The following is a 27,920-nucleotide window of genomic DNA, read 5'->3' on the forward strand; positions in this document are numbered from 1 at the left end:
ACCAGACCGGTTTTTAAGCCTTTTGCGACTTCTTAGGACCCGGCGCGCTGCTGCGGAGCTGGTTCTAAGACGTCGCAAGAAGCTTAAAAACCGGTCTGGTCTCTTTCGGTCGTACTCGGTTGCAAGAGTGTGAACGGGCCTTTTGACCGACTTCGACACGACCGATTTTTAAGCCTCTTGTGACGGCTTACGACCGGCCGCATTGCGGCGCGTCTGGTCATAAGCCATCACAAGAAACTTAAAAGCCCGTCTTGTCGAAGTCAGTCGTAGTCAAACACAAGCGTTTGAACGAGCCTTAAAGCCGTACTGTAGCTTCCTCAAGGCCTGACCACAAAAGCGGCGTTGCGGCGTCTTATCATGCTCGAGTCACGGAAGAATACGTCCATGACTCGAGCATTTAATAATAATAATAATAATAATAATAATAACAATATCTTTACTTCCATCAATCTTGATGGGGGAGCCCGAGGAAAAAAGCTGCGATATGCAGCTTGACTAGTCCTCGGTCCCCTTACAGTGGTCAACGGCAAGCATCGAGAAACAAAGATGAAAATCACATTCACTAGCAGCTGAAGGGATTGTTAACAGAAAAAGAAAACATATCAAATAACGTTTTATGAAAATATAATGCATCATGTACAAAAATATCCACGCAAGTCTTTGAAAGTCAAGTTTTTAGGGAAACATTACTACTGCGCAAAGTATTTAGCAAATTTGGAAGAGTAAATTGAAGCATTTGAGAGCCATAGCCATCTTCCACTTCTCCGCGTGACGAGTAGAATACACGGGTGAATTTTCCTTCAACAATGCAAGATTTTCTAAAAAACATGCCCCCTTTATTCTTTCACTCTTAAAACTGGTACAAAGTCGATATGATTTGGTCTATAATAAACGTTTGTCACGTCTGTCTTTGCACTCTCACAAAGTGCTTGGAACGAAAACAACAAAAAAGTTCAATAAAACAAAAGTGCATGTCGAGGCTTCGGGATTTTATAAAATACATATATTTTTTTATTTTTTATGACTTTTCTTTTTTATATAGCGTTCGTGAGCAACGTTTGAAAACTAAACGACGCACAGCCGAAACGCGATCTAAATATATTCCATCTTGCTCGATAAAAACGCGGCTCGAATGTTGAGAGCAACATGGGGTGTGTAAGCCCATAGTTAGCTGACCTTGTTTCCATGACGGTAGTTTCAACTGAATGTTGCCGCCTCGGTGGCTCCGAGGCAAAGCGCCGGCCTAGGGATCTTCATGTGGCGGGTTCGAATCCCAACCGAGGTGCCGGGATTCGATGGAGGCGCAGTGCGGAGAAGGCGCCGTGTAACCGAGCATAGAACAGAAGTTTCGGTTGCATGTAAAATTATCCCCGGGTGCGCTTAATATCACGGAGCTGGAAGCGCTGTGAAAACTTGCCGTCAACCCCTGCAGTGCTCAGCAGCAGCGAGCTCAGTTATGGTCGCCAGTATATGCCAGATATAGGTAGCCCACTCACCTGAGCCCTCGGTCTTGGCGAACACGGTGTTGCTCTGCGGTCCCCTGCCCGCCGCGTTGAACGCAAGGGCGTAGAAGGCGTAGCGGCGGCCGCAGTCGAGCCCCCGGAAAGCGTACGCCGACCGATCAGCGCTCATCTGGATCTCGGACCACTCTCCAGCAGATTCGGAGGACAACGAACTTGAGCCGGGAGTTGCCTCGGCTCTCTGGTACAGCACGTAGCCTGGGGTAGTGCGACACGTTGCACACCCGTCCAAGAAGGGCTTCGACAGACACGCCATGTGAATTTAATGTGTGCACATTAAAAAAAAATGGGCAGTCCTGTGTTAAACCGCAGAACAGTCACAGTGCTAGCTGCGACACGTCACGGCGAAGTCGATGGGAATAAGCGTCGCGTTCACGCACCGTAGAGTGCATGAACAAAAGCGTTTGGAACAAAAATAGACATGCAACCATTTTGTTCCAAACACTTTTTTTTTTTGGAGGATGTGAAAGCGAGTCTTTCAGCACGAGCTTTTGGGATTGACAAGGCACAACAGGGCGACTCGAGGGCCTGGGTGCGAAAGTGTTTAGTATGTACACTTTGATTGTTAGAGTGTCCTTTCGTGACATTTCTTCTTTGCTTCTGCGCTTTTCAGATAGATCTTAGGAAACTATTTGTTATACGGGCATTCCCTTACAACGTATTAGAATACAAGATGAAAGACAAAACCGTCAAATGAAATCTGAAATCCTTCTTACGTATAATTTGCGAAACAAAATGAAATGGCGCGAGAGAATCGACCTCCAGTAAGCTTGGCTCAAGTCATATGCCCGGCACAACTTCATGAATTTGGGTAGCCAGACATTTTTGTTTGTTTGAACAGATACGTTTTTTACTTCCAGCAGCATCGAGAGTAAATCCGGCATCGACATCGCTGCACTCAAGTGATTTCCATGCAGACTGCTTTTTTTTGCGTCAGATATTCCGTTACTCGGGTGCTTTTGTCAGGCACCCACAAGATGCCTTTGATACGTTTTTCACCCGGGAACCCGAACCCTTTACGTCTAGAAAAAATATTTGAATTGGATGTCTTAAAAAAAATTGCGTGACAACAGGCATGAAACCGATGTTTTCATGCCTGACAGCAGGCATACAAACACACGTGACGTCACACGTGACATCACGTACGTGACGTCACGAGGGTTACGAAGCTCACGAGTGACGTCACTCTCGTGGCGTCAAGCAGCGCCTAAATTTGAAGGCAATTTTTCTGCTAAATTTAGCGGAAAATTTCATCGCTAAATTAAGCGGAAACATTTCCCGTTAAATGTAGCGGGGAAATATTTTCGCTAAATTCTGCGGGGAAATTTTTTTCGCAAAATTTAGCGGGCAATATTTTTCGCTAGATTTACGTCGCAACTTCTGCGCAATCTTTTTCTGCCATATTTAGCGGGGATATTTTCCCGCCTAATCTAGCGGGACAATTTTTTCGCTAAATTTAGGAACTTTTTTGCCCAATTTAGCGGGCAATTTTTTCAGCTAAATTTAGCGGGGAAATTTGTTTGAAAATGTTTAGCTAAATTTAGCTGTGAAATGTTTTCGCCACAGTTAACGGGAAAAAGTTTCTCTAAATGTAGCGAAAAACTTTTCCGACAAATTTAGCGGAGAAATTTCTCCGCTAAATTTAGCGGGGAATTCGCCTGGAAATCGTGGGATAATTTCCGGGCAAAATCCTCTCCGTAGCCTTCCCTCCCCTACATCTCCTCCCCTCCTCCTCCTAAAGAGCTGCGCTCTAATTTGGCATGACAGATAATTGTAAACGTCTTTCACTTTTTTGTCCTGTAACATCCAGCTCAGTAGAAATCGCGCAGTGCGGAGGCTCTTTCAAACAGACTGAACAGCTTTGTTCATGGAACACTGATGTATGATTCAGACTCACCGCTGACAGGTTGTTCTTTGGCTGCCTCCCAGCTGAGGTGCACTGAAGACGACGTTGAAGAGACTAACTTCAGGGACGGTGCGTTGGGAGGGTCTGCAAAGGACGGTCAGAACCGATACAAAACTATTTTAGGCACACCCCTTATTAGGAACCGAGGCTCAACACGGTTGCCGCGACTTGAAAAGTTGGTCAATATTCACATTATTTGGTCAATATTCACATTAGAGCTACATGCCACACATACAGGCATTGTCGCTTCCAGACGTCTCATTTATATTTCGCTATAAATTAACAGCCTTGCTCTAATGTGAGCCAAATAATTGGTGCGTGCATGTAAAACCCTAGATTTTTTTAAGGAAGACATATTTAATGGCATATCTTTGCATGTGAAGTTTCAAGATGTAGGTCTGTCCGCGTGAAAACTGATTACAGCCTTGTCCTTTTCATCTGCGAGCTTTGACGCAAACGATAGAGGTAACCAAGACTTGCGTTTGCGTAGCCATCTCCAAATAAGGAGAACAAGCACTTCGGTCAAAAGCGTTGGAAGCACAAGACATCGTTTTTTGCTTTCTTCGCTTATTGTGAGATGTCGCAACAAAAACAACTCTAGATGAACTCGGTCGTCTGCATGAAAGCCCGCCGTTGAAAATGTCAATGCTGTTCTAACTTTTTAACGGGAACGGAGCTCCGTCATGAAATTTCATAATAATATCCACCAGTGACATATATCTTTCGTGAAGGTTTGAGAATGTTACTTGTAGGCGCCGAATTTTCTGGCCGAGTTTAGAGCGTGCACTTTAATTCCTAATACTTTATACGAGGCAATATTTGATTTTGTACATAAAAATGGTCGACACTGACCGATTTCCAGCGTCTGTGCGAGAACTTCTTCCGAGGATGGTCCCGCCCCCTTGGCGTTGAAGGCCTGAACCACGACGCTGTAGCGCGTGTTCTTGCGCAAGTCGGTGAGTTCGCATTCGTGCAGAGATGACGACGATGCCGTAAATCCATGACCTGCGGCAGCCGTAGATGCATCGAGGGTCTTGTAGGCGTACGACTCCTTTGATTCCCGGACACGGTAGCCCACGTAGTAGCCGTGAACGGTGCCGTGGGTCTCTTCTTCCGTCGGTGGCTGCGAATACCGTAAACTGCTTTACCGGGAGTGTGCGAGTTACGTTTACGATCTCTTGTGATTCTTAAGGCGAGTGATAGTTCAAGCCCAGTTGCACGTGCTCACTTTTCAAAAGCTCTACGGGTCACCACGACATAGAAAAAAAGCAAGAATTAACTGGATATATATACAAAACTAAAAATAGCCTAACTTAAAAACAATCAAGTATCAGAACACTGACAGATGAAACCTGAGAGATAGTAAATGGTTCTTTTTAAGCCACCAGACAAAACATTTATGAATCGATACGTTACCAGGTGTTTAACGGGCTCTCTGAAAATTAAGTCGCGAAATACATCATTTTTGTTTAATCGGTTCAAATTTTTTTTTCTGTTAAGAGCAATCTTAAAGCAAGAAGCAATGCGGTTTTGCTTCATTAATCGGATTTTAATATAATCAAGTGACCTGTAAGAGTTCTTCATTGAGGGCATCTCAATACGCTGATGTCTAATCGTGTTTTTTTGTGATCGATTCTCTTTCAACAAAAGTGGGGATACTAGTATTTGGAGATATATACCTTCCAGACGACGCGAAGACTTCGTGATCCGGTGGCTGTGACCTTGATGGCACGCGGTGCGCCGCTCGGTGCTGTAAACAAAAGGCGAATCGGTGCATCACAAACCGGTGCTGTATGAGTACCTCGGCTCACGTAATATAACCTCACTAGAATTTTAAATTATGAATTGCTTTTAGCGGAACCTTCAATCCTAGACCTTTGTTCGTTTGTTCGACCGTTCGTCCATTCATTTCCCGCTAAATTTAGCGTGTAGATTAACTTCACGTGATCTATACACCATATCAGCATCCGCGCTAAATTGAACGGGGAAATCAAAGTCACTGAATTTACACCAATAGAACGATTTCACCAGCACGTTTCGCTACGCCGCCGCTTCCGCAATGCATTGTGCGACCTTTAAAGACTGTGCGATGGGGCTAGTGTTGTCGTGGGCGGAGATGCAGCGACGATTTGGCTGGCGGCCAGCCTCGCACGGACGGCGTCAGCACTGTTGTCTGAGCGATTTTTTTTTTTTTTTTGCTAGGTTGTTATGTGGAATTTCACGTGTTGGCGTTCCTGGCTCCAGCAACAGCCGCACCAGACAAAAGGGTGTCGAGTTTCATAACTTTCCGGAGGACCGACAGTTCAGAGAAGAATGGATCGCCAAAGTTCGCCGAGCAGGCAGTAAGGGATGGTAAATGAGTCTTCGCTTTTTCCAGAAAGCTAGATTTTCAACGAAAACAAACTCACACGGATCGTGATTGTCCTGTTGTTGAGAATGTATTAGGCCAAAACCGACAGAGCCCGCGGAGTGACCCTGGGTCGGAGGTGCGATATGATCGTGCTTGCGTCCGATCGTGTTTGAGTATCGATGCGGCATCTCGTGTTCGGCACACACTCGGTAAACACACGACTTGTCTTTACTGGTAGCTTTCTATGCCATTGCTTTCTGCGTTAAGGTTGTCGAAGTTTGTGCTCACGATTGGACACACAAAGCGAAATTATCGATTTTTTATTCACAGCCTTTGTTCGCTTGCCAAGTGCACGCGGGTACGTGTAATAGATGCCTCAATCGTAGTGAGTTAAAGACAAGCCTGGCGAGTTAGTACCACAAAATGTGTTACAACCTGGGTCGAAAGTAGAACCAAGGAACGGAAACATAACATGATGTAACATCGGTTATGCGCATTTTCAATATGTAAACTAATACCTTGATTAAAAACATACCCCTAAATATCCACTTTCTTCAGAATTTCAATGTACAATAGCGTATAGAGGCTATGAATATACTGAAGCAAATGTATCCACTTTCCTATCCAGTGTCTATAGCTTTTTGGTCGTTTCCCTTCTGTAGACTTTCTATAGAACTGAGTGTATAAAAGTTTGATTAAAATAATGTAGAGATCAGAGGTTTTCTTGGAAGAAGAGCGTGTTGGTTTAAGTCATGGACGAAGAAAGACAACGTGTCAAACCCTTCCCTCCTGCTGACGAAAACTGAGGTTGAATTTTTAAAATCCGAGATAACCCTACCACTCTGACTTGCACTTTGCGTTTCTTTTCTTTCCTTCTCTCCCCCTTTTCTCCCCTGCTCCTACTGGGTATAGTCGGCTGCTCGCTGTTTGAAAGTTTACTCGTCTGTTGCTGGTTGAAAGATGTGGTTGTGTTGTCCCTGTTTTAATTGTTTTATTCTTTCTTCATCCATGTCAAAGGTTTTAACAACGTTTTTATCCGCATTTTACAAATAACTAATTAGTGTTCCACAAGAAAATTACATTCTGAATATTAGTTTTAGGTTTGTCACATTAGAGTCATGGAAACATGCACTGCCAACTTTCAGTGTGTACAAACACAGACATCACAAATACGCACGCCGCGAAGCACTCCTGTCATTAGTAATTCAGTAATATTGACCGCTCCACCGCAACATGTGCCTTACACTTAAAAGGCAATCACTCGAAGGAGGACCGTACGAGAAGATAAAATGAGTACAAGTATGTTGCATTTATCACTCGTAATTTGTATGACATTTGGTTTATAAGGTTTGGTGAACTGTATCTCCAGCTGTAAATCATTGCAAGAGGCGATAATGATTTGACACAGCCGAAAAAAGCAGCCTGCGCAGTGAGGATTCAACTAGATGTGATGTCGCTTCTCCTCACTCATCTCATTTTTCGATTCATTCTGGTTTATATAAATTATTTAAAAAATATGGCGACAAAAAGTATATTGATACGTTGTGATAAAAGTTTTATAGCATGTTTATTGTCTGTGCTCTATAGACTTTGGTTGCAGAAAAGTCTATAGAATGTATATTGGACATTTTTGGTACAACGTGACTAGATATGAGGTTGAAATAGTCATTAAAATGTGCATAGAAACTCCATTTTCTGCTTAAATTATTTTTGTAAGAAAAGAAAGCCAAATTATGAAAAATTAAAATAACAAGCTGTGTAACGCCTATAAGCACAAACAGCATGATCTGAATGTCCACAAAAGCAAATGTTTATCAGCAAGTTGCTCAGCAAATCATCCCAGTATTAACGTTGCAAGAGCTTAGACTAAACGCTAGCCTTATCTTTAACAAAAAACATGACGGGTATTTCTAGTTACATCAACAAGAGTCGGGCACAAAGGTTTGCGCAACTGCTTTAGAGTGGAAAAGCGGAACACTTCTACTTGTCCACGCGGTGTCACGCGTCAACGAGGGAACGAGGCGAAGGCGGCACCTAGGCTTGGGACCCCGTGTACGCACAGCCTCCGCGCTTCCTGGACTAAAGTTGTGGCGGCAGCTAAGATGCCTTGCTCAAATTCGCGCATGAGCCGAACGGTAGGTGAGATAGGTCTAGTCACTTTTCCGCAATACGAGTAAATGTACCGAAATAATGATATCACGTGATCTGATGTCACGAGACCTATATAACAATTAAATGTTCCCTTAAAACTAGAAAGAATATTGACGTCGCGCTATTTCACATCACGTGATCTATGCACTGAGTACGGTTCCGCGCTAAAATTAGTGGGTGAATTGATAAAAATATAAGTTTTTTCACTCCTGAAAAGGACAACCTTCTAAACAAATGTGAGTGATTGCTCTTTAAATCAGGAACATAGCCAGGGAAGGGGGGGCACGGGCCCTCCCCCCCCTCCCCCCATAATCTTCAGTTTTGCAGGGGCCCCCCTACCTCTCGTACAGCATTTCGTCATGGGCACGCACGCCCGCCCCCCCCCCCCCCCCCCCCTTTCCCGAATCAAAATCCTGGCTACGTGCCTGCTTTAAACAGTCCATTGCATGAAGGGCTTTGAAGAAAAAAGGTCGCTACCTTTTTCTATTAATAAGTGTTTTTGAGAATGGTGCGTTTTAGTTATCTGGATTTGCTACAGACATAAAACAATAGCGTTGAAGGTCATCATCAGTATTCACAGAAAGCTGAAATAGAACTAGCGTACCTTCTTCGTCAGTTGTGAGGACAAGCGAGTCGCTGTAGTCGCTAACGCCGAGAGCATTCTCCGCCCTCAGGCGGAACTCGTAAGTTGACTTGGGCTTGAGTGCATTCACCACGTGAGACAGATCCGTTGAATCGACGGCCACCAGATGCTTATCGGTGTCCCATGATCCTGAAAAATCAACGCATCAACTTATCTTAATTAATAGGATACTGTAAAATCATCAGCTCAAGTCTAAGTTTCCTTTCGAAAGACAACAGATCGCGTGAAGTTTTATTCGTGTAAGGAATTTATTGTTAAAAATACGAGTATTTTATCGTAATAGAGGCATCCGGTAAATACAAAGAAGAAATTTTTGACCGGCAAGCCTTTCATTAACCTATGATGAAGGCGAAATAATGGTTACGCTATTTCTCTCACGACAAAGGTAAGCAGACAAAAAGGTTCGGGCATGAATGCACTCACTGAAGGAACCCATTACAATAGTGGACAAAGGCATATCATCTCAAATAGAATTAGCGATGCTTTTTCGACATACTATAGCGTAGGTTTGTACACTTTAGTAGAATCCGATAGCAAAGGACAAATAGGAGATTGAGCAGCTCTAAATAAAAGACGAATAGGAAGGTAGATTGGCTGCTGGACCGAGAAGGTATTTTCCCCATCACTTACCGGGCTCAGTCTTGTACTCGAGCAGGTACTTGAGTACGGGACTGTTTCCAGAGTACGGCGGGGCCCAGACCAAAGTGGCAGCTCGACTGGTCGTCGACGTCGTCTCCAGACCCCGCGGCTTGTCCGGCGGCTCTGCGACATCAAACGCCCGTTCCCGCCATGAAGCGAGCGCACGAAGCAAATAGATGCACCACCTCAATATCACGGTCGCCAAGAAGTAGAGGGTGCGACAATACGAGCGGGCCCAACGGCTTTCGGGCCGGGCCGGCACTAAAGCTATGCGGGAGCCCCGCTTACGCTCAGTAAAACCTTTGATTGCCACGTCCGAGCATACTCTGGTCCAATCGCACGCAGGTTTCAGTTACGCTGCTTGGTACGTGTCTCCGACTAGTGTATTTACGCCGTTCAAAAAGTGGACCCTCGATTTCCGCATGGTGATGTCGCAGAAATGTCATGCTGTCGTTCGCCGCGATCCTGGCGGTGTCACAACAAGAAAGAATGGATGTGGCAGACGCCTGCTTTGTTGCAGGTCGCTTTTCAGCTTTCCAGCCCAGGGAGGCTTCGGCAGTCGGTAGTTGAAACGCTGCGACGAGAGCAAAGCTCGCGTTTGCTGGTTCTTTTTACCGCGACTTCTTGCGCCAACCGCCAGGGTCGCGACAACTGACAGCTTGACACTCCAGCTTCTCTGACGTCACTTGTTGGCAATTCGGGACCCCTTTTGACGTGCGGGAGCCATAGGACGTTAAACGCGCCAGTCTGATTTCATTCCATTACTAGATCTCCCAACTTGGTTGTCGAATATATTGGCGAGTAGAGCAACGTTATGCCTTGAAGTAACACCTGTTGACGGCGTGTGGCAAGGTATTTAAGGGGACTTCTGTCTCGGTTTGCTCCTTCCGTATTCCAGAGAGGCAAATGTATGTCGTTCATCCTCGCGCTTTCTGGCAAAAACGAAGATCTATAAATTGGTAATAGTTTATTTGGGCAATATTTTGTAGAGAAAAACCCCAGCCTCGAATACAAAATGGCGTCTAAGGACGCTCAAAAATTGTGACCCCAAGGTCGGGATGTTATTTTGCATACTATCGGGTCTCAAAGAGTATAATTCGAGAAACATATTCTTGGTTGGAGGCGGCCGGACATCAATTAACTTCAAGCCTATATATCAGCGTATCTTTGATGAATAAATCAATATTTTCATCAAACATACTACAATTTTTCTGCATAGGACCAAAATGTGTTGTCGACATACTGAATAAAAAAAGTAAACGAAAAAACTGGGTACTCAGGGGGATAAACACAAATATTTGAACGGACCCAAATTTATTTATTTCAACGTGGCAGTCGGCTTGTTAGCTTAGTACGGCCGAGGCTCTTCATGCGGCATTCATCCCCTTTCGGCTATAAGTAAACCGGAGCAGCTCATATTGCCGCTGACTCTACATCTGGAACTACGCGTACTATTTTTCTTTATTACCATGATTGCAAATAATAAACAAATTTAGGCAAAAGTTCAATTTAAGTCTGAATCCAAATAGATCAAGAACAAAATTGGTTTAAATCAATAAAACCGTTTTTTTTTTTTTTTTTTTTTTTTTTTTTTTGCCTACGCGGAGTCGGGGCCTGTCCTTAAAACTGATATTTGCCTCCACTTCAAGAACTGTCACGTTTGTGGGAACGAGGCGGGTCATAAAACTTTTCAATAGTTTACTGCTTGATAGGGAATTCTGTATCTGGAGATTAGTGGAACCTTAATTTGTTATTTATTGTTTTGTAAGTTAAGGTGCATCTTTGACTGCATTAAAAGCGAGAGCGTCAATCTTCAGATAGGGCTAATTCCGCGAAAAGACACTGCCTATAATGAAATGTTCCTGTTCTAATTTTACTCGTCCTAAAGGTATAAGCCAATTTTGGTTGTTTCTATTTCTATTGATGTATTATGTGCATATTTGAGGGTACTGACCCTAGAACCAGCAAAGCCTCGATTAAAAATAATGAATTGTTATAACATAGTCCGTGTTTTTTTCCTGATATATTCATGGTGGCTTAAAACGATATGCCCTTTTTAGGTTTTAGTCTGACACCTTAGTCTCAAAATATCGTTTCTAAAGCAACTATATAACAAAGCATTACAAGATAGATTGAATTTCGACACTACACGGTCTTTGAACCACAAGACGTATCTGTCTCTATGTTATGCACCTTGAACGACGACCTGGAAGTTGGTGTCATCTCTGCCGTACGCATTTTCTGCGTAGCAGCTGAACAGCGACGAGTCCCTGCGATCAGCAGCAGGGATGTGCACCGTGTACTCGAGGTCTTCTGCACCGGGCTTCTCTTCGACCACGTACCTAGACAGCAATGTCATGGCACACTTGAAATCACGTGAGACGTGACAGGCGTTTAGGAAATTTCAGTGCAATGATTTATAACAAAATAAGGCTCAAATTAAATAGAGGTGTCTAATGCCGAACAAAGCGATAGGTCACGTGATAAAAAAACAAAACAAAGCTACGTGTCACGGTCTTTGCCATGCTTCCTGTCACTCTTTGCCTAATTGTAGGCAACTTAAAATGACATTTAGTAAAGTACGTTGTTGCGCTAGTTGGTTCATTTTAGTAAACATATAAAATAGCGCAAAAAAAAAGGACAAGAAGTCCTTGTCTTGTTGTAATATGCGTTCTAGCGAAACACAGCCGGAAAACTCGAAGTGATTACCGACGGCTTCTACAAATGCTTGGAACGCGTCGGTTCCTTCGGCGACGGGTCTCTCATCGAGTTGAAAGGCATCCACGATGCGCTGCCCTTCTGTACCCAACAAAGAAAAAAGCATGGCTTTCTTACGACGAGGTTCTACGGCGTGTAACCCCGACGCGTCAAAGAACGAGAGAAAGGAACGCTTCCAGGCAGGCCAAGCCACGGCTGGCGAACCGGGTACAGCTAAGAACACGGCCGGCGGAGGGAACACTGTCGGCCCGACCAATGCAACTGACGGCGTTGCAGTGGAAGAAGGAGATGAAGTCATTTTGTTAAGGGTTATATGAAACGCAAAAGTGGAAGTACTGGACGAGGTTGTGTGCAGACAGAAACGCACCCTCAACCCCTGAAGACAAGGAGAACTATACTAAGCCTATACAGGAACATGGCGAGGCGCCAAAACGAAGACATCGGAGCAAAAAGGAAAACTGCATACTGGGACGCTTGCCGGGGCCTACTGCGGCAAAGCAAGCAACCGTGAAAACTAAAGAGCGGTTACGTGCCGGTATTCCAACCACCGAACCGGTACGCGGAGAGCCGCCGACACCTCCACCTGACTCAGCTGGACATCGTGCAAAAACCTCTAAAAAATTATCCCCTCCTCGTCGCCATTGTAGTATTCTAAGTTGAAAAGGGGACCAAAACTAGATGATAAGAGAAGGTGGTTACCGTCCGGTGACCGAAGCAGACGGCTGGAGGCGTAGAGAAGCAGACCAGCCAAGGGTCAGCGAGCATCTGTTCTTTTTCCGCCCCGCGCAAGGCGCGTGCCGTTCGCTCCTGTTTATTGCGTCATACCGGTCGGCGTGAGACCGGTAGCGCCATCTTTTTTAATTCAAAGAATACAACACTTGTCCTTGTCTTTTCTTGCGCTATTTTATATGTTTATTCAAAAGGACATATTTCTGCAACACGTTTCTGGAAAAGTTTGCAAGGTAACTTCGTTATATCTACATTTAAAATAGCTCAAAAAATTAAAATACACAACGGTCAGTGATGGCACAGCGCTCACTTCTAATGAATTAAATTGCACGATCCGTGACTCTCCTGATTATGCCAGTGGAACGTACCACAAAGCGTAAAATGAAAGAAAACGCATAAACTTCAGTAGGATTAATGAAAGTAAGTAACGTATGAAAAACAACAACGGCCATAAAATCCTCATAACCAAAGCGCCAATTCACCGTGCCTGGAATTAATTTATAGCGCTAAGTCTCTACATTATTTTGTGACATAGAAAACTACCCCTAGTGTGTTTGTTTGCAACTCCCATGTGTAGATCGTTTGGGAAAAACGGTATTTTTTAGATGAACTAATAATTGAATATGTCTGTGAGAATCAGCATGCATTTTAGTAAAAATATTCCCAGAAAAAAAACGTAAAATCTTTCAAACAAAAACCGAATTGTGTGGAGATCCATCAGTAGTGGGCAGTATGAAAGATTTGCTAGTGGTTGTGCCTCTCATACTGCTGTACAATTAGCCCTTGATAGCGCACATATGCAAAGATTAAATAAGCGAAAAAGGCGGCATTATCAAAACATACTAACCTGTTGTATATTTATTTATCTCTAGCTCCCTTCTAGAAGCTGGTTTTTTGAAGGCATCCGTTAATCACACATTTAATCCACAGATGTTTAACTTGTTTCGAGCAGCAGAACACAAGTGGACACGTCTTAGACGGAAGTACCTTATAATGGTATTAAAAGCATGCATCGGATCGCTCACCTGGGTTCGAGCGTGGGGTTAAAACCATGCCTGTCTCTCGTCCAGGTCACCGTGATCGGGGGCTCACCGACAACACTGCACGTGAGGGCAATGCTTTCTCCACGGCGAACCGTGAGTGCTTGGAATTTTCTTTCGAAGTGTGCCGCCACTGAGGACAAAGCAAAGTAATAAATATCAGCCACCGAGACCGCACTGAGACTTTAACTGTACAAAACTATCAGCCTATTCCACAAATGCAAACGAGTCATTTGCATGCCGAAATATAATTTAGTCGTCCAGAAGTTAATGCGGTAGTATGCGATACACTGAACAGACGCTTTAGAACTGTATGTATGAAGAATCCGGCGTTACCATAGTTTGTAATTTGGAATCATATATACAAAAGCTGTTGAGTAAGAAAATATCGAAACTATGTTTGTTGCATGAATATCGGCCTACAAAACTAACTTAAACGCTAAAATCCTTTTATACTACTTCGTTTTTCCAACCTACAGCATCAAAAAGAGCTTACAACTGTCTTCAAACTAATACAACGGTAGGTTATGTAGCTGAAAACAAAAACAACTAAAAACAGTATATTGAAATATTCGCTGTCATCAAAGGAAAATACATGTTTGATTGGCGTTAATTAAATTGGGTTATGATAACTTAACCCACGCTGTAGTTCACGTCCGTAAATATAATATTTGTGAGTGGCAGATGCATTAGTTACTGCGGCACCAAAAATATGCAAATATTCCGCAACAAAGAAGTAGCAGTCAAATGTTTTACCTCCTCCAACTTACTCACTAAATCTTTGACATGACGCTTCACATCTACGACATACTCTCGCAATTGGCGTTTTGTAACTGCAGCCTAAATTAAAGAAAAAAATATATGCTACGCCTATCTGAGAAAAATAAAACCTGAAAGAGAATACCATGGATGTCCAGGCGCACGACGGTGGATATTCCGGGTCCCACGCCGTTGATGGCCTGGCACATGTACTGTCCGCCATCTTTGCGGTCAGCCTCGCGGATGCTGAGCGAACCGTTCTCGAGAATCTGGACGTTGGCGTTGCTGATGATCACGCTAAAGTCGCGGCCGCCGCTGTCTCCTCCTGTAAGAAAGCGAAACAAAGACCATAAGTGAAGTGCTATCCTACTAGTCCATGTCATCAGGGCCCATGTACACTACAGCTTGTTTCTTTACGCTAAACATCCAAGCTTAGGGCGCAGACGTCCACAGCAGTAACAAGGACAAACTTTTGGGACCTTTATACCGGTCTTTCTCTCACGAAGGACCGCAGAGGATTCTGCAAGTCCTCGAAGCAAATTCAAGGCAGAGTGAGTCTCACATGACCTTTGGGAGGAGCGCAACGACACGCGAGACGCGTAGTTACTTGATACCATTTACAGCATGAATATCCAACGAATATAAAGATCCAACGAGTCGAAAAGTCCACTGGTGGATATTCCGTCTCGTCGGATATTAAGACACGTTGGACATTCATGCCTGGTTGGACATAACGTGTCATTGGATATTCAGACTCGTTGGACATTCAACCTCAATTGGACATTCCGTCTCGGCCTCCCGGTCTTATCGGATTTTTCGTCTCGTTGGTTATTCAAACTCGTTGGGCGTTCCGTCTCAGCTGGACATTCCTTCTCGCCTGCCTCGTGACCAAGTAGATATTGTACGCGGAGCGACATAGAGCTAAATTCCTCTTGCTACCTGATTTAAGCAATGTGTTTCGCAATTTTAGGTATTTCGACCTGATAGATCAAGTTGCTAAAAATATGTTCGTCGCTCAGGCGGATTTCAGCACGCTGGTAAAACATGGTAAATTTTTCAACTTCTACAACTGCCTAAATATAGGAAACAAAAAGACGAAGAAGTTCGCACAGCCTCCGCTGCACAAAACTAAATATTTATTTTAGAAGCATGTTTCATGGTAGGTTATTGTTCAATTACTACATTTCGTGGCGAAGTCGAAACGGGCTTCAAGAATAAAATGCAAACACATACAATCATGAATAATTTGTGTAAATAGGACCATCAGTTTTCACAAAAACGATATGGAGACGAAGCATCTTCGAGTGATAGGTTTCCGCTCTCGGCACGGGGCCCCTTTCATCACATCTTCAAGGCAGGACAACGTCATCAGTGGAAAACATGAAATATTTTTGCATTTCCTGCGTCACTAAACGACAACTGAAAGAATTGTTGAGTAGCCCCTGGGAGAACACCGGGGTTTGTGATTCAGTCCACGAAAATGCAGACGTCCTGGTAGGTCGCAACGTGACCACTGTTGAATGAGGCAAGCGCATTCATTTTTGCGGTGAGCCTCTCGCTTCTTGCCGAGACACAGTTTGATGTTGGTCTTTCCACCTCTACGGGTCCGGCAGAAGAGCCTGGATTCGAGTTTGTGCGGCATATTGTGCATCCTGAAGATAATTCGGGCTCCTTCTTGCATTCTTTTGCTTGATTTTTCGCTTACTAAAACCTTCAATAAACAGTTAAAAAAAAAAAAAAACTACTGGCAAAGTGGTGTGACAAGAACATCGTTTTAAAATTAGTCGTAATTAATTAATTATGTTTCATAAGTTAAATACTGGCGCTTTCAGAAGAGGCTTATAAGCAAATCACAGTTATTTTAATCGCATAGTGCGGTCTGCTTTATTTTAAAGCTTGACTCGTTTTTAATTGGAACACCCTGTATAGTTTTGCAGCAGCAGTGCGTGAAACCAGCCGTTTGTTCTGAGGCCAAAACAACAAAAACATTTATTTTAAATCAGTCACAAAATTTTTAGAATCTCTCAGGTAAATTTTATTTCATTAATGCTTTCTGTCACCACCCGTTTATTTACAGAGAGCATAGTCTCAACATAAACATATATGTATTCAACCACAAACTGCATACGAACACATTTTCAGCATCATGTTACTTTAAGTTCTAACTTGTCGTCTTGCGCACCATACAGAAATATTCTATGTCTCCACGGCTACTGCATTGGATATCATGTCTCAGTGCACGTTCAGACCTTGTTGAACCTTTCGTCTAGTTGGATATTCGGACTCGTTGGACATTCCGTCCCAATTGGACATTTCATCTTCATGGATATTCCGTATCGCCTGTCACGTGACGAACTGTATCTTTCGACTCGTTTGATCTTCCGTCTCGATGGATATTCAGGCAGTAATTGACTTGATAAGTTCACGCAGCGTATTGGCTGGGATGGCGGTTAGCGCCCACTGCAGTAGACCCTAAGAGGAAACTCCTTGTTTTATTGTGTTTTCAATATGAACCCACCATCTCAAAATATAATAGGAAAGGGACAAGCGACTATTAATTAATCATATATGGTGTAGCGCAATTTCAACAAACTTTGTGGGACCGACAATAACACGGTTCGCTGTGCAACTTATTTCCTTCCATCCCTTAAGGGCGAAAAATCCAACGTGCGACACCAAAGCAAGTCAAACTCAAAATGGCTTAGTATACTCTCTGCTTTACGGAAGTGTGGTTCCAAAGCCCTAGTACAGTCATCGCTGCATAAATGAAAATATTACAATATCGGGCAACTTCGATTTATCGCCCAAAAGAGCAAATCTTCGATGGCCATAATTTTGTGACACACAATTGCGGATCGCTCGTCTCTAACTGCGCCTTTTTTGGATTACGGACGCGAAAATTGTCGCTCGCTATGGTTGAAGAGAAGCGTCGTTCGCGAGCTAAACATAAAGTAAATTATAAAACAAAGCGAATGGAACTCGAAAAAGAAAACTGGTAGTACAACCAAAGTAATATATTGAAAAAAATCTCTGAAAACGTGCTTGACTGGTTCTTACAGTCACGACATCTTAGCAACTCAAGCACTATTTTTTTTATATGTATTTCCCCGATGCACAAACAAATATACGCAATGTGGCTCAGAGCAGGCTGCGGCCGCTGCGGTTGTCGTTCTGTTACGTATCGTTCTTCTCACGTGTCACTAAACGTTTTGAGTGAAATGATTTGTGAAAATCAACCATCTTTTACTTCCCATATTTCATATTTCTGTTACGAATGAACAATGCCTTGGGGCAATTCGTATCTTATTCATTATTGAGTGACATGCGTTAAGAATAAAGTCGCTATCGTCATTACGAAAACACCGTAATTACTATAAAGGGGCCGGGACTCCGGTTAACATTACCTAACAAATCCTTTCGTAAAACAAAATAAATGTTCTGGAATAAATTGTTTTGAATATGGTAGGCCACCGACCGTGAGCCTTTTTCCAGCGGATGACCGGCACGGGAAAGCCGTCCGCTTGGCAGTCGAATACCACGGCTTGCCCCATGACGGCCGACATGTCCCTCGGCTCCTGGCGCCATCTTGGAGGCACTGAAAATAAGATCAGAAATTTATAAACTCGCTGTAGGACCAGGAAGGTTTAATTGAAGTGCTGGAAGAAAAACACAAACATAAAAATTACTAGTTTTAAAGAAATTAATTTATGCAATCTGCTGCACATTCACTTCTTCATCAATGTGGTAATTTATATACAAAAAAAGAAAAATTATATTCGGAAACAATTTACCAGACATGCGTTAAGATATTTGAGGTAACTTATAAAACAGGAGAAACAATTTTGCTTTTTTATATATATAAACGTTTCGATTATTACATGGGCTCTGCACATTTCCTTTAACCTTTGCGCGTGCTAGCGTGCTCGTGTACTGTTGTGTAGATTATAAAATTCATACTTTGTGCGCGCTTTGTTCTTTTACGTGAACAGTCTTATTCTAATAAGGATATTCACGTTAATTACACAACCAAATATTTCCTTACTTTTTTCATAATAAACGTACACTACTCTTCGGCTTTATACGAAGAACAATGTACAAAAACTGACGCGTATTATTTTATAATAAATAACCTAATCACAGTGAGCCCTAGACAGGACAAACAAAACTTCACCCCCAGAAGTTAGAGATAGTATTTGTTAGTGGTTAAACATCCTAACGCTCCTTAGAGCTATTCAAGGAGTGTCCAGATTAAAACAATTATGAAGATAAAAATTAGCTGAACGATTATTTTCAACCTATAACATAAACATACACTCGCAGATTGATTTTAATGCTTTTGTGACTCATTTGCAAGGCGAACAAGACAGCCTACTTGAAATGTTTAAAAAATCATGTGAATTAAAGCAGAAATAAGAAAAAGAAAATAATTTCAGTCACGTCGATCGAATACACTCAAAAGGGGAGAACAGGTCACTTTACTTCTTTTTTTTTTTCTAGGAAGCTAATGTTTCGTGATCAGAATATAAAATCGATTGTTATTAGAGAAAAGAAATAACGAAAACATGAATCCACGAGAAATTGATCGGGAGTGCAAATGATCGATGGCTTTTTAAGCCCCTAAACCTAAACGAGACTATTGACATACCTTTTCCAAAACTTTCAGTGAAACTCAAAACTACATATATTTAGAAAAAAGTCGCATCCGGTAACATGCTCAAGCATATTTTAAGGAAAAAAAGAAAGGCCATACAGATTTCTGATACTTAATCGAAATATGGGAATGTTTTTTTCTTGCTATTTTTGTCGGACTACTAGGTTAATTAGTTATAAAAACTTGAACGTGATTGATAAGGTAAATTTAAGCGGGAAATTGAAAACAAACAAAGAAGCTAATGATGGGTTCATCCTGCGTATCAAACACAAACCAAAGAGGTTTTTTTTTATTTTTATTTTATTTCTTTGTTACGAATTTGACATTTGGAAATGAGATACCGAGATTTGTGCCGCGTGACAAACGAGGTCACGTAAAAATATTTAGTGGTAAAAAGGCATAAATCGGTAGATTATGTCGAGCTCGTTATGAGAGAAAAAAAAAATAACGGGCAATTTTTATGTCCTGTTGTATTAACCAACGGAAAATGAAGTCGAATTACGTACATGGTTAAACACTTGAATAATCAAAGTGAGGAGTATTTCGGCTATCGCGACACTGGCATTTTACGTGCAAACAGAGCTGCGTATATCTTGAGTGAAAAAAAAAACAGTGAGTGCGCAGGCGGGCTGGTGGATGATGATCATAATGTAGAAAACCCGAGACTGTGGTAAAAGCAAGGAAACGGAGTCGAAGAAAGACACGGGAAAAGAACGTATTTTTCCCTGTCTTTCTCCTTCGACACAGTTTCCCTGCTTTTACCACAGTCTCGGGTTTTCTACATCATGATCTTGAGTGAGTCAGATAATTAATATAATGCTTACGGGAAATAAATATAAAGTCAAGACACTATCTATTATTATTTATATATTTTTAATCTTTTAATTGGTTCGAAACAAAAATCACAAGCGAAATTAAGAAAGTGTGTTCCTTTCTTCTTTTTTTTTTTTCGCCAAATTTAGGCAAGTTATAGTAAAACCTTGAACTAAAGAGGGTGGTAGGTTAAAGTAAGGAATTAAGACTGAAGTTAATTTTGGGAGTTTTGAAAATAAGCTTAATTGATACTGGATAAATAGGATTACAAAAAAAAACAAGTTGGAGGTGCATTTTAAAGTATTTTTTATCCCGTGAATTTGAATATCACTTTCGTTTTCCCCGAAGATGTAACTAAAGGCGAGACAACACGAAAAACCTCCGACCAGTCGTTAGGTCATTGATCTTTCGGCCGCGCAGCGCCTGTCGCTCGAGTGGGCAGAGCGTGCAGTTCCAAACTTGCCAGGTATCTTCCCCGCACCAACAGCCCATTCACACTAGGAGCGGATCCGCAACCGCAAAGCGGATCCGTTCGTTTTCGTCATAAAATACGCGTGAATTTGCACTGAATCTTTCAGCAGCCGCATTCGCAACCGCTTCGCAACCGCTTTTCAACCGCTAGTGTGAATGCATGATAACACCAGTCGTGATATACTTTTATAACCTTTTTTTTCAAGAAAAAAGAAAAAGCAGATTGCTTGTGCATAGCTTTGATATACGGTGAAGATGCACGAGAGCAGAGAGTCAGAAAACCCCTAATTGGACGTCACGCGCCGGGAAGAAGGGGCTACAACGAGACTTTAAAAATTATTTTCTGCAGCCTCCGTGCACCAAATTGAAAAAAAAAAAAATAATAATATCGATAGTCGGGATCATGGAGGGAAAATGAAGACAATTTAAGTGTTTTCCTTCAAATGATAAACCGCTTGAGTTTTCCTTTAGGTGGGAAACCAACAAAAAACATTTGGCACGCCCCGGTGGAGGGCTGGGAATTCATTTCGACCACCTGTCTTGACGTTCATGGCGCCGTGTAGCACGTCTACACGGCGCCTTTTCGTCAAAACACCGCTGTCAGAATGCGGGCACCTCGTCCGGTATTCTAACCCGCCACGTGGGGATCTTAGTCAGGCGTTTTGCCTCGGAGCAACCCAGGGGGATAAGATTCGAGCTTTGTATCGTTATAAACAATTGCATTTATTCGGTCCAGACAAAAAAATCATGACGCGGGTTAAAGCTCGCTCTCAAAGTAAAGTATGCAAGCGCAGCTGAAACCGTCGAAAACACATATCGCTTGACCCGGAAACAAAGAGTCCAAAAAGAGGGCTATGTTCAGGAGGTGTTTCGATGTAGGCAACGTTGAAATTCTATCGCATTGCCCCGCACGACCTTCCGTCGTAGAAGAACGAGGGCGCCTTGCCCCTCTCTCTCTCTCTCTCCCTTAGCCAGCCGTCGCTCTTTCTCTCTCTCCCCGTCTCGTGCGGCGTCTTTTTGACATGTCTAGAAGGATCATACGCAGCCCGTCGGTGCCGAAGTCAAATTTGGGGAGTTTTACGTGCCAATCCAGCGACGGGCATCTGGCACGCCCCAGCGGAGGACTGAGGATTAATTTGGACCACCTGGGGATCTTTTGACGTGCAACCGAAAGCTCGGTTACACGGCGCATTCTCCGCAATAAGCCTACGCCAGATTGCGGGCACCTCGGTCGGGATTCGAACCCGCCACATGGGGATCCGTAGGCCGGCGCCCTCGCCTCGGAGCCACCGAGGCGGCTGCAGCCCGTCGGCGCTTCGGATCAGCTGTCCCTTCTCTTTCGACGCGCTTGTGAATACTATGACACAACCAGCGAGCCCGTTATCCCGCGCATTCCCGTGATAAGGAGAGAACAACGGAAAATGTATCTTTTCAGTTAACGACCACAAGTTTCTGGAGGGGAGAGGGTCACAAACAAGGGCTACCACATTCAAAAAGTTCCTCCACAAAAGAGCCTCCACATCCGAAGCACAAAAGGGTGGGTCCACTAGAACATTATTTTATCATATATAAACATGTGTCTATATATGTAAAGAAAGCGTGCTCTGTCATTTCCAAAAGGAGAAATAATAGGCACGCATGGGTTTAACTGTGTTCTTTCATAAAGTGATACAACACTTATTCCACTGAGGTTAATGCACAGCTTAAGCCGAGCTCACATTTCTCATACATTATGCAAAATACAGTCTGCAAACAAGAGTCACCGCAGTATCTGTTGTTCGAATCCCGCGTGCCAAGTTTCCTTCTTGAACATATTGACGGTGGGGCAATCGAAGCAGGAATCTCGCGCTGACTCGCGTTCGAATCTGTGTACAGACTGTCTTTTGTATAATGTATGAGCAGCCTTTAGGCTAAGTTTTATCTGAATTTGTATCGTTATACTCCAGACATGCATGAAGCTACATCAAATTTATAACGCAAAGTTAATAGGAAAACTTCATCCTTATACCGATACCATATTAAAAAGAAGAAAATATTTTTATACATTCGTCGTCATCACATTCAGTTATCTAACTAGCCTTTGTTTCAGGAAGAAAAAAAGGTCAACGGGGTCATGCCTGCCTTCTTTACTATAGCAAAATACCACCAATGTAGTTATTTGCCTCGCCCACCAACAAATACATTTAGGCATCACGCTCTAACCGCTCCTCCATTTAAAAATAACGGATGGTAAGACGTGTTATCGACTCAACTAGAGCATCCTGCCTTATAATGATACTTATTTTAACCTTGTTATAAAGTCGCGTTACTTATACAAAACAAACGATCCCCTAGATTACCGGGAAGTAGATACGCCCAATCCTCAAAGGGCTCCAGGTAGGCTAACCAGACCCAAGCGTCCAAGCGACTCCCAGCGCGAGCGTGCAATTTGCATCCCCACTCCTGACCGTCGGAGTTCACTGTTCCAGCCGGAACTTGACGTTGCCGAAATTAATCTGTTTCCTCCCAACTCCACTTTCGCCGCTCATTAAAACCCGACAGTTAATCGGGAACTCCTACCATCCCGGACATTCCGCTCCCACGCACCACCTTTCCGCACAGTCCGTCTTCTTTCGCCCCGCGTGCTTTTGCTGGCGAGCTTGCCTCCCAACTGGCATGTAATTGCCGCAACATGCCCGTGGGGGAGACAAAACAAACTATCGCGCCATTAGTCTTCCGTTTGATTACTTTCCACTCAAGTAAGCTATTTTGCTGGAGTTACTGAGTGGAACGCGCTTCCGTCAAAATACACGAGTAAATTAACAGACAGCTTGGTGACGTTTTATCAGTACGACAAACAAATAAGGTCGTACCAGCTTCGACACGACAAATAAAAAAGTCGTATCAGCGTTACATGAATGCGTCACTGCTCTAATGTGTTAGTATTCACACAGTCGCCGGGAGCTGACGCTGAGACGCGAGTGCAAGTTACCATGGCTACAAAGCGGTGCGTTGCTTTGTTTAACCAGTTCTGACTCGCCGTGAACCTCGCAACGTAGTCAAACGTAGCCGAACGTTATTGTGGGAATAAACATTGAGTGCGCCTATTTCTGCACGTTTGCCTACTGAGAAACATGGGCAAAATATCGAGTGATTCTCATAGCCGGCGTGGAAATAATACATGGCAAAATAGATCGACTTAGCGTTTGCAAGTATATCAACGTCGCTCCATTATAAACAAAACGTCTGCGTTGACTTTCCTGCAGGGCACGGAGAAAGAAAATTACGGTGAGCAAAATAATGATCCCAGCGAATCTCAAAACCCGGAACATCATCAGATAACATTTGTGGTGTTCGTAGACGAAACTAAAGTCACACGTTCCTAAACAAATAACGCCAAGCTCTTTGTTTGGTCGCCATTTCGGTCCATAGAATGAACAGTTTCTCCTTGAACTCTTTATTTTTGGCGATCCGATGCAAAATTACGGTTACATGTTGCTTTACAAAACATTTCTATAGTCCGTTGCAACTCAAGAAGGTAGGGCGAGGGTAAGACGGGCCGGAAAGGAGGAAGCAGACGGAACGCTAAAGAGAATAACAGGTTTCCCCCTCTCTTATCCAGCGTTCAGTCTGCTTCCCCCCTCCTCGGCCCGTCTTACCCTCGCCCTACCTTCTTGAGTTGCAAAGGACTATAGTATACCGAGATTTTGCAATCCAAACACCAGCGAAACAATCGCACATGTTCTCAGCGCCAACCACTGCAACGTTTTATTGTCGCGCAATACTCATGAATAACAACTTCATTCAAAAAAAATTTGTTAAGATAAACATGGTTGATATGTGGATTTCATGCAGAGTGCCGAAAGCGCTCGTATTGGCGAGGAACGCCTTCAGTGCCATGACGTTCTATCGCGATCTCGATGCCACTGGCTTAGGGCGACCCTTTTGAAGCTTGAAAGATTTCGAAGGGACAAAATGACTATTGCAATGGCGCCAAAACCCGGTCAGTCAGTCGCCTTCGATGTTTTGGTCGTATGTATATAAGTACTTCTTTGTGTGCTGCAAGCAGGTAGGGAAAGCAATGGCGCTACTTTCCAACGACCCAGTAAAGTTAAGGTAATGGAGCATGGCGTATGACTGGCTCACGCCTGAGGACGTCGCATTTTTTAAACATTGCCGCGCGCGCAGCTGGTTAAGTAGGCAGCGCGCGCGTGGCCTAATGGTTATTGTGCCTGCCTTTCATGCTAAAAGGCAGGGTTCGAATCCTGCGAGTGACGATTCTTTTGTTTAGTCCTGCAATTTAGTGTTCTGGTAAATTCAAGAATTCTGGGTCAAATGTTCTACGCGTCGAACCTTCTACGCCGATTATTCCAGAAGCCCACTCATGTACGTGCATAAAGGGCTCCGCTTGGCGAGTAGCAGTGTGTCTCACTGATTTCGACGCCCGCAACACTCTCTTGTTATCTTCTTTCTTTTTGCTTTGGGCACAGGTTCGCCTCATTAAACGTTTAGTTTCTTCAGTTATTCTTTGTTTCATTACCTCTTTATTCGTGACGTTTTGGTGGAGGTGCAGGGTAACGCATGTCCGGGCAGCGCTCCCTTCCGAGGTCCCGCAGTGCAAGTCTAAACCCAAGCCCCCGAGCACCCAACAAAGACCAGACCCAGATCCGATCACGTCGCCGCAACCTTGGACTACCCCCGGAATTAGGACCTTTGCCAACCAAGACCAAGCAAACAAGGAGGACGACGGTGAACAACTAGTCGTCGGAGACCCCGACCGCCGCCGCCGCCGCCGCCGTCGTATACCTTCCCGTCGCACCCCGGAACCCGACGCCTTTCCAAAGGGAAGTCCACAAGGACATTGAAGACTGGCTGCAACAATACGAACGTGTGGCCCGCCATAACGGTTGGACAGCTGAGCAGTGAGTGCTTGCAAAACATCTACTTCGCGCTGGAAGGGACTGCGAGGTACTGGCTGGAAAAGCACGAGGCTTCTATAACATCGTGGGAGCCAGGTACGATAACCGTTAGGCCACGCGCGCGCTGCCTACTTGGTCAGCTGCGCGCTCGGCGATATATTCGTATCCTTCTGGGGTCCTTCGCTGGTATCCATCCACTGTTTGCCGTTATTGGTTGCCTTCGTGTTGTGCAGAATAATGAACTCGCGGATGGGTGTAGAAAGTTTAAATGTAACGATCAAGGTGTACGTGAGTTTATTACGCAAACTAGTAATCCCCTTTTTGCGCTATCTGTGCAACGGAACGCCTGTTATTACGCGGGAACTCCTGTGTGCTTTGGCGGCAAAGTTCCAACAAGCGTAATTTTGGAAACGACTCCCTCTACGTGAGTTTCTGCGGATCCAAATATTATTACGATGGTAAGGGCTGAGAACGTTTATGATGCACCCGAATACTGCAAAACAAAAGATGCGCTGAGTTCCCGAATATGGTAGTATCTGAAAAACGAGCATCCCTTTTGGTGTACTGACACTAGCGGTCATAGGATGGCTCTGCTCGCTACAATAGCAAAACAAACAGGCAGAAATGAAACCTCTCAGTTAAAGCCATTTACTACGAAACAATCTGCTCTGGAAGAGAGATGCCATTCGCTAAATCAAAGATGATAAAACGCTGTTCTAAAATAAATAATGACCCTCGCTCCGAGATTAACTGTAATCCCAAGTCTCTAATTTACAGCGTATAATCCAAATTGCTGTAGAATGTAAATGTTGAGTTTAAACTTGCGAAACGCATCGGCTCAGCCCCTATTAAAAACAAGAAAGAACACGCCCCTCGAATCTAAAGCGCGCAGCGTTCAGTAATCTCCACGAAAGCGTCCTCCGCTGGGTTAAACAAACTCACCCACTGACCGCGACGCCAATGGCAGTAACGACGTACATGTCGACGGCTCGCGCAAAACAGACGCCGCACGCTGGGTTCCTGCATAATTGCTGCGCCCCAGGCTCTCTTGTAACCTGCCGGTAAGCAGGGTTATCGTGGAGGGAAACCCGACTGATCCCGCGTATCGCGACCTCGTGAATGCTTAATTCATTAAGCGGTGAGGAAACAAAGGCCTAGAAAACACTGGATACTTCTTTTACGTGTAAATGGCCGAGGAAAACGAAAGCGACAGGCTCGGTGAGCCAATAACAGTGCCCGATTGGGACACCACGTGACACCGCGCCGTCGGAGCGAACTTCCGGGGGAGGGGGGGGGGGGGGGGCTGTTACGTGCATCACTCCAACAATCTCATTGGCTGATTGAAAAGCGTGGCTATAGCCGTCTGCCAGGTTAGGCTAAAAACGGAGTATAGAGATAGAAGGTTGAAACGCCAATTTCAATTTACAGTTTGGTTCCGTTCGTTAGAGATCAATTTGGGAGCTGTGTCTTCAGCGTTTACGGCTTTGTCGAGTTTGCAGCTCTGCCCCATGCAAACAGCTGGGAAAACAGTCTCCTACAGTGAAGTAGAAGTGTGTAGGTCTATCTATTAACAAAAGCTTCATGTCGGAACTTTGGTGTGCACAAACATTATTTTGACTGCGCCATCTAACTTAGCCTAGCGTTGACCGTCGCTGGAAAGGCTACCAAAGACCGCTCCCGCTACATTGTGGCACTACTAAGATTAGTACGATTATTCGTTTAATGAATAGGCCCCTGAATTCATCTTTGAAGCGATAGTGAAAGGTTTAGTGAATAAGTCATTGATTAAATTAGCGAATATGTCGGTATATGTGGGAGTGAATTAATAGAGCGTGACTGAATATATAAGTAAAGATGTGAGTGAAACGTCAGTAACTAGGCCAAAAAGTACGCCAGTAACCGCGGGTGAAAGGTGGAGGGGAAATCTCGGCAGCAATTGATGAATAGAAATGAGAACGAATAGTAGGTAAGTGAGCAGTTGAGTAAAATCAATAGTGGGCAGTAGGTTAGTGAACAAATAAGGGATTGGCAAGCGAATAGTTGAGCGGAAAGGTAATTTAAACCGCAGTGGGTAGGTGAATAGGTTGGAAACTAAAATTATTGCGAAGAAAAAAGGATCGAAATGTCAGTTATATGGCGAGTCAGTAGGTAATTGAATGAACGAGTAATTAGGTGATTCATTACGTGAGTTAAGAGGCCATTAAATTTGTCAAGACCTCTTTTGAAAGGCGTGTAATAAAACATTGAGGTAATTGGTGACAAAATAGATACTTGCATGTGCATGTGAAAAAATAAGTCAATATTTATTTTGATTAATTTGAGTGAAAATGAGTCAAGTGGGTTTCGCATAGTTGAGTGAACATGCTAGTTAGTATACCTTTGATTAACCCAGTGAATATTTTGATGAATGCGTGACACATTCGGTGACTAGGCTCTTCCGGGAATAAAAAAAAGTTATATCCAGCAGTGATCATAGTTTTGTGATTTGATGTTGAATGCGTTTTTAATGCGAAGTGGAATCACAACCAATTTTCGCGAATTCAAAAGGGCCTCTCTTAGTTAAGAAGTTGGTTTACTAATGCCCCACGCTAGTGACTACATAATAACAGCTTCGATACTCCATTTCATACTT

General features: G+C 43.6%; 1 protein-coding gene across 1 annotated transcript in view; it reads right to left on the minus strand.

The window, feature by feature from the left end:
* LOC8052023 (Down syndrome cell adhesion molecule homolog) overlaps positions 1-27,920 on the minus strand; it is a 181,599-nt gene that overhangs the window by 11,752 nt on the left and 141,927 nt on the right. Inside the window, exons 12-21 of the mRNA XM_040220765.3 lie at positions 17,931-18,050; positions 14,601-14,774; positions 13,682-13,829; positions 11,403-11,551; positions 9,201-9,332; positions 8,532-8,699; positions 5,106-5,176; positions 4,279-4,549; positions 3,418-3,510; positions 1,497-1,718 (exon numbers count right to left, since the gene is read on the minus strand). Of these exons, the coding sequence (XP_040076699.1) occupies positions 1,497-1,718; positions 3,418-3,510; positions 4,279-4,549; positions 5,106-5,176; positions 8,532-8,699; positions 9,201-9,332; positions 11,403-11,551; positions 13,682-13,829; positions 14,601-14,774; positions 17,931-18,050 (1,548 nt within the window). The remainder of the gene's footprint in view (positions 1-1,496; positions 1,719-3,417; positions 3,511-4,278; positions 4,550-5,105; positions 5,177-8,531; positions 8,700-9,200; positions 9,333-11,402; positions 11,552-13,681; positions 13,830-14,600; positions 14,775-17,930; positions 18,051-27,920) is intronic.

Source organism: Ixodes scapularis, unplaced genomic scaffold (assembly GCF_016920785.2).
Source record: "Ixodes scapularis isolate PalLabHiFi unplaced genomic scaffold, ASM1692078v2 PGA_scaffold7__128_contigs__length_106722199, whole genome shotgun sequence".
In the NCBI taxonomy this organism is placed as follows: domain Eukaryota; kingdom Metazoa; phylum Arthropoda; class Arachnida; order Ixodida; family Ixodidae; genus Ixodes; species Ixodes scapularis.